The sequence below is a fragment of the Daktulosphaira vitifoliae genome, unplaced genomic scaffold (genome assembly GCF_025091365.1).
Source record: "Daktulosphaira vitifoliae isolate Bord-2020 unplaced genomic scaffold, ASM2509136v1 Scaffold_4, whole genome shotgun sequence".
NCBI classification, from domain to species: domain Eukaryota; kingdom Metazoa; phylum Arthropoda; class Insecta; order Hemiptera; family Phylloxeridae; genus Daktulosphaira; species Daktulosphaira vitifoliae.
The window spans coordinates 25160507-25168044 of record NW_026099575.1 but is presented as its reverse complement, the minus strand read 5'-3'; the positions used below and the strand labels follow the sequence as shown (position 1 = coordinate 25168044).

The following is a 7538-nucleotide window of genomic DNA, read 5'->3' as shown; positions in this document are numbered from 1 at the left end:
TTTTTAGAAAATATTTCTTTAGCAAAATTATTTTTTAATTATAGCTAACCAATTACTACCTTCTATTTTTCATTTCAATTTATACTAATCTTTATATACAATATTAAATATCTAAATTTACTAATATTTTCACAAGTTTTACACAGTCCTTATTTTTAATTTACTCTTAATTTAATTTTACATTTTATAACGAGTATATGCATAATAATAAATAAATTGAGAAAACATTTTTCATCGAAAAAATAGCTAATTTTTCTGTGTTTATTTATAGAAACATAGTTTTATCATAATATAAACCAATCAAAATATTTTCAAACATTCTAGTAATTTATTTTTTCTTATTTATAATTTACATAAGGTAGGAGTAAATTAATTTTTTTTGTCTTATAAATAAAATTTAAACTACAATTACATCGTTGATTAAAAAAGTATCAAGACCTTGTATTGAAAAGTACATAAAATAATTTTCTTCAAAATTTTCAATATAAGGGTTGTTCCAATTTTTGGGGATAAATAACCATGTTTGGAGTTGATTTCTATAAAAATATATACTTGTGTCCATGAGATAACTTGTAATCATCACCTCCATATATGTAACAGGAACACCTACAGTAATATAAACAACATATATCAAATCAGCATAATTCATTATATTATTTAGAAATGTATAATTTAAAGAAAAAAATGTGTAATTACAGAAAATAATAAAAAGAACCAGTATAGTTGGGTCAAGTATAGATGATATTTGACAGTAATTTACATTACTATTTAAAAAAAACACTTTGATGCGAATGTCTTGTATTTCACAATGATTTATATATCTACAATTTAATAATTGCTCAGTACAAAAATGCATTTGTAAAATATATTTAACAATAGAGTTACAAAAATATTATTTACATGTAAGGTCTCTTTCAAACTTTGAGTTACTAATATTTTGATGTGGTGAGCGGGCGGATTATACGTACACCAGTATGACCTAGACAAACCCACTCAATATTTTGAAATTTTGAAAAAAAAATTTTTTTTTTGTTTTTATTACAGATATATAATAAAAAGTATATTTTCAATGTAGTCTAACAAGGTAACAATTATTTAAAAAAAAATAATGTTAGCAAAACAAGAATTGTTTAATTTTATTTGGGGTTAAAAGTATCATTATGGACTTTTGCTCCCCTTGTATTTTGACAAGAGGTAAACTTCCCCCCTTGCCACTCCCCGTCAGTTACGGCACCACTGATTACCATTCTGTCTGTCGAGACCAGTCATGGCACACTTTTTATTTTAGCCACTTTAAAGCGTCCCAAGTTTGTGTAAAATTTTTGTAGGGTTATTAGTAGCGCAAAAATATTTTCTCTTTTATGGAGGTTAAATTACCTTAATCAATTCCAAAACTAATACCTCGGTGTAAGTTTGACACAAATTTACTATATAAAGTTTTTCTAAAACTTACTACATGAATCTACAACGCTATACTATGCATACAGTTTGAACGTTTTTAAATTACAATTAAAAAAACAAATGTAAAAGGAATAATTTATTTAGTTTGAATATGATATTCAAAGTAAATTTTCTTTAAATATTTTTTAATTCATAAATGTGAAAAAAATGTAACTAACTCATATGAAAAAACTTAATACTCAGCAGTAGTGCCAATCATTACCAAACACTCAGTAATAACACATTATTAAGTTTTAAGTCAATTAATAATAATGTTTACTGACTTCGGAATAAAATAACAAAATTTAGAAATGCGTATAATTCTGGACCCTACTATAGCAGGGTTTTTCACTTATATGTTATAATAATAACGCATAAGTGAAAGACTATGAAAATATATAAGAAATTATAAATCAAGTATATTGATCTAAAAAATATAAAAAATAAAATCTAATTTTAATATTATTTCAAAAAATATAGATTCTTTATACGTATATTATAACATACAAATATGAATGTAAACAATATAAAGAAAAAATTTAAATCTCAATTTAACTAAAAAATAATCTCAATAAATTGTTTAAATAGCACTATAATTTTTTTCTATAGTTGTCTCATAAACAATAACTTGTAAACAAGAAGAGAGAATAATTAATGTTGCCTTGGCAATAATAACACACAACTTTAATTTTAGTTAAATTTGTTGTACATATAACACTGTTATTTATTTTATTATTCCATGTTTTTTATATATCAGACAAGTTGTTGTAAAAACATGTATATAACACATTTTGTATTATTTTCTTTAATTATAGATTAAATTTAAAAATAATTGTGTTTAATTGTTTGTATTAATTCAATTAAAACAGAATTTTAGTAAATTTTTAAAAACAAATCAATTTATACAATAAATAATTGAAAATTAGTTATGAAATTGACTTTTTTTTTTTGTTACAGTTTATAAATTCAATAAAAGAATAATATTTACCATTATTTTGAACAGGATTTTTTTGTAGGTATTCTTGTAATTTATTTTGTCCTCCCATGAATGTACTAATACCTACATTATTAAGTATTTCCTAACAAATAAATAAATATATTTTTATTTTCATGTAATTATTGAGGGATACTATAAAAACTTGTGATTTTATACCTCATAAACTATTGCCCTTAGATATTCATGATTATTTTCTGTTCCACTAAGAAATAAAGATACAGCTCTATAAAATTCATTTCCATCAGGAAATAAAATTTTTTGTTTATCTTTATCTGGCTTAGTCAGACTTTTATCAGCTTCAATGTACGTTATAGGGCTATTGAATTTAAAATTAAATTGTATACATAAATCGTTTCGTGATAACAATCCTAATGGTCTAAAGCGATGATTAGCTTCTAGAACCTCTGTATGTCCAGTCCATACGCCATCTAATGTGGATAGATAATCTACTGAAAACTTCAATATTTTAAAAAGAAAATATAAATTTATTGTTATTTATTCATTACAAAACTCGATTCAATTATAGTAATTGTATAACAGTAAATACTGACTACTAATCACAAACTATGACTAAAATATAGTGGAAAAATTAGCTTTACTTTGATAAAAATATTGTGAAAATTTACTAAAGATAAATAACGTCAAAGTTTTTACAAATTTTTATCAGAATGTTACAAGAACAATTAACAAGTATAGGGTTTATAATTTATAGTAAAAATTTTGTTATATTCTTATTTTATGTAGAAAAACAGTGATAATACAAATACTAAAATTTATTTGTTATTACATATTTATCTTTTTTATCTATTTTAAAATATTTTTTATATTCATCCCCTATGTTTAATAGGAGTGTCAACTTAATTATTTTAAAGTGCAACACACATTATTAACTAGTTTAATTATTAGATAATGCTCTAATAATAAAAATAACTGGTCCATTTCAAAAGTTTTTAACAACATAGTTATACCTTGGCGAAAGGAGCAGTGAGGCCGAGAAACCCAACCTGACCGAGAAAACAACTACTCCTCACTTCCATTTGTTACTTCATAATGTAAATAACTTCTGAAATACAGATCAAAAAGGTTGTAATCTACCAGTCATTACTTGAATTAATTAACTATTTAATAATTAAACTAGTTACTTATGTACGTTATCATTTAAAAATACAAAGTTAATACCCCTATAATACACGAATAATGAACATAAAAATGATTTTATAACAAACAAATGTAGTTAATTATTCAAAAAAAAAATCATTAATATAAGAGATATTGAGTAGCTAGTGTTAAAAAATAATAATAATAATATTAAATGTATTATTTTTTTAAATATTGCGTTTAACTATAACATTTCAATATACAGTGTATATTTAACTATTTTTGTTGAGAAAAATTAAATATATTGCATCAGTATTAATCAAATATACTTTGAGTTACTTTTTAAACAAATTTTTTTTTAATTTCATTATGACACTTAATTTTTTATTTAAGAATAGTCGGGTAAATTGAGTAAAACGAGTTAAAAGAGATTAGAGAACCTAAATGTTTTTAAAATTTCTTTCTAATTTTTAAAGTTTTGAATTCTCAAGAAAAAATACTTAAGCTTATTATATATTTTTTCATTAATGGTTATATTTTACAATACTATAATATTTTTATATAAATAGTGTAATTGTTGTAAAAATAAAATTTTTGAAATTTACAAACCATTTATTCAGGGTTGTGTTTATTTGGGAGTTTAAACACAACTCTTGAAATTTATAACAAGACATTTTGTTACTGAAACTAGTACTTTTAGAAGAATATTGACCAAATATTATATTAATTATAAAATAAATATAAATTACAGAAACATAAATTCATGCTTGTAATTTGTATAAATTAATACATACTGTATTTTTAACTTATACTAAATATATCTCAATAATTGTATTATAATATATAGAGTCGTATTTTATGCATAGCTATTATGTTATATTGTTAATTACTTCTAAAATAAAAGTTGTAAACTATCAGTTATTTTCTTAATTGAGTTATTTTCCTATCACATTAATATTCTAATAAAAATATCTCATGGATGTTATATTCTTCGTACAATTAGATTACCTTCTTTATGATATTTATGTTTTTGTTATTTCTCAAACCTTTTACCAACAATAAAAAGATCTGTAACAAGAGAAAATTGATAATATATTTTGTTATTTTCATCTTAAAAAATAACTAAGCTGAAATTTAATTCGTATATTTGAATAATAATTGATAAAATTTCATGTCAATGATTTTTGTAATTATACTTACTGGATATTACATTATAAATAGTTTTAAACAAGTGTATATTAAATATTAATAATCAAATATAGAAATGAATAATTCAATTGTTATTATTTATTTAATAAAACCTGTTAACATTTTAATTTTTTTAATTATAGTATTATAAATACACTTTGTATACAGAGTGGAACAGATGTAATTGACATCTCAATAACTTATGATCCACATAAAATTTGTTAAACACCACTCGTAGTCGATGATTTCAATTAATTAAACTCAAATATTACGCCCGAAATTCATTAAAAAGTATACATATATTTACACCAAAACCACCGTCCAATGACCTCACATAGTGAGCGTGACTGAACAACAACTGATATAATATGATTTTATAATAACTGATATAAACTGACCTGACTAAATAAACAAATTATCACATATGTTTGACACAAACTATATATTTTTTTATCTTCGATGCGAAGCTGAGAAGGTATTGGTTTTACTATAATGGGTTTTTTATTTTATTTTTTTTTGTGTCTGTTATCACTTTTTCTTAGCTCTCACCAAACGGATATCTTTCAATGGTACGTCAAAAGATCACAAATCGTATCTAGTCGAAGACATTACCCTCAAAAATTGAAAAAATTTCCCTCGTTCTCCGTAAATGGGGGAAACCTACAAAAAAATTACAAATTTCAAAATCGCTAATTTTCGAAATTTTTTCAATTTTTTTTACTAAAAACTGCTGTACTTTTTCAAAAATGAACATATCAATATAATTTTTTTTTAATAGATGCTTGATGTCTTTACTTATCATTTAGTATATTTTTTTTATAAATCTGATCCTTTATCTGCCCACAGGGGGGGATTTAAAATGATAACTTTTTCACAAAATATTAACTTTTTCAACTTAATTTTTGAAAATGTTCCGGAAGGTCTGACACTTATATATATATCTTAAATTAAAGGTAATGTAATGTACTTTATTATGGAAAAAAAAATTTGACCTCTGGACTTGTCTTCGTGGTGAAAATGGCTACCAAATGCTATTTTTGTGTGAAAATTCTCGATTTTATATTTTACATTTTTTACTTTATAATGTTATAATTTATTGAAGAGTGTATGAATCAACACAATTTTTTTATGAGAAATAATATTTTTTAATAATTCCTTTTTCATTCAGGAGAATAGCAGATATTGTAGCTTTTGGAATAATCCACCAATTTTTTAAAACTAAACACTATCTAAAGATTTGCATCGAACCGTTTTTTTTTATAGTGATTTTAATCACTGTCAGATATCATTATACTTGATCCAACTATGCCAAGTCACCACTGTGCCGCGACCCCCCTGTGCTGGGTTTTTTTAAATCTATTTTTATAATATACAAGACTGTATTTAAAATATGTTTTGTCATTTTTCACGTTCAAACATTAAGTAACGTAAAAAGATAATGTTTACTTCCGTTCTTTACATAATATAGACTAACATTTGATATTATATAAAAATCTAAAAACTTTTTAGAGCAATGATTATCTCTAATATTTATTACAAAATTCAAGAAAGTTTCTAACATTTTGTATATATTATGTTTCTAATAGGAATATAATCGAATGTTGACTACAAATGTTCGATGGTTAGCGAAATTAAAAGTAATAACAATTATAAATATGCGTGATTCTATCATTAATATCATATTATTTAGGATATTCCTTGTTAGGAGATATGATAATAAATGCACTTTTTAACTATTATGCTCACTATTACTTATAATAACATGTTTTTGGTAACGTTTTTATAATTTTTTTTAATAAACTTAATTTTATTACCACTTGTTTATTCATGTCAATTACAGATGCTTACTTAAGTGTTACTAATTTTCAAGGAAAAGAAATCGCATACTGTTACCAGTAATAACGTAAACTGATGTTTAATTTTGTCCATTATATAATATTAACACTAACATTTGATACCATAGGAAAATCTTAAAAAAAATTAAAACTTAATATACTTCTAAATGCTATAAAAACATGACTACTGAATTAAAATAAGCATTTTTAAAGAAAACATTTTTCTTTAAAACTTATCTATGTAATATTATATTATAACTTATAATATTAACATATATTATGATGTTACTGTTTGTACATGTATACTACATATTGTGAATATAAAAGATTCACCAAAACAGGGTTCCCTTATTTAAAATACAAAATAACCAGCTAATTATAGGATAAAATCTACTTATTGTAGATATTTTTAAGTAATCCCTTCACGCTGGGCCACCATTATAATTAACAAAATAGAATAGAAAGCCACAGCTTTCAGCATCACGGTAGGGATCGCTGAGCTACCCCTTAAGACTACAAAAAGCCACCCCCCTCGTCTAAACCAGTCCTTCGGCGATTTTAAAATACACAAAATCTACGACACTCTACTCAAGATTTCACTCTCCGTGACTTAGTCATTTTTTTAATTAATTTGGACTTAGAATATTTTTCTTTAAAACTAAATGACACTTAGAAATTTTAAATTTAATTTCGTTTTGGTGAATCTTTTAATTTAAGTTAATTTGTTCATTAAATATTAATGTTTTATTTTTCTCGCTGTGAAAATAAATATCAAATAATATTTTAAACATTAAATATTTTTTAATTATTTTATGTAAATAATAAATCCAATCCAACTTTAAATTTTTATTTAATAGTAAAAATATATAAATAATAATAAAGTATTGTGAACTTTTCTTATTGGATAGCTAGTCTCTGAGCTCAATGTCATTGTTCTAATGAACATCGTGCCGACGGACAGAGCTAAATGTCACAATTTT

At 23.4% G+C, this 7538-nt stretch overlaps 1 protein-coding gene across 10 annotated transcripts; it reads right to left on the bottom strand.

Annotated features, from left to right (window-relative positions):
• Positions 1-265: 265 nt before the first annotated feature.
• On the bottom strand, positions 266-5136 carry LOC126905086 (uncharacterized). 10 transcript variants are annotated; one of them, XR_007703857.1, is made up of 5 exons: positions 4736-5083; positions 4426-4603; positions 2594-2893; positions 2429-2519; positions 266-606 (listed from the first exon to the last, which is right to left on the bottom strand). XR_007703857.1 is itself a non-coding variant. In XM_050684492.1 (5 exons), exons 1-5 carry the CDS (start codon positions 4912-4914, stop codon positions 398-400), a joined length of 696 nt encoding a protein of 231 aa, XP_050540449.1. In that variant the 5' UTR covers positions 4915-5078; the 3' UTR covers positions 269-397. The 10 variants fall into 10 exon arrangements, 3 of the variants coding, with proteins under 3 accessions (XP_050540449.1, XP_050540448.1, XP_050540450.1); XR_007703858.1 differs by having other exon boundaries at positions 2594-2883; XM_050684492.1 differs by having other exon boundaries at positions 269-606; positions 4544-4603; positions 4879-5078.
• Between the last annotated feature and the right edge of the window lie 2402 nt (positions 5137-7538).

Bases quoted from the DNA above. Each gene is read 5' to 3' on its own strand.
- LOC126905086 (XM_050684491.1), bottom strand. From the start codon at position 4,645: ATGAAAATAACAAAATATATTATCAATTTTCTCTTGTTACAGATCTTT. The intron at 2,894-4,543 runs GTAATCTAATTG...AAAATATTGAAG, and splicing joins ACATAAATATCATAAAGAAG to TTTTCAGTAGATTATCTATC. The intron at 607-2,428 runs GTAAATATTATT...ATATTACTGTAG, and splicing joins AAATCCTGTTCAAAATAATG to GTGTTCCTGTTACATATATG.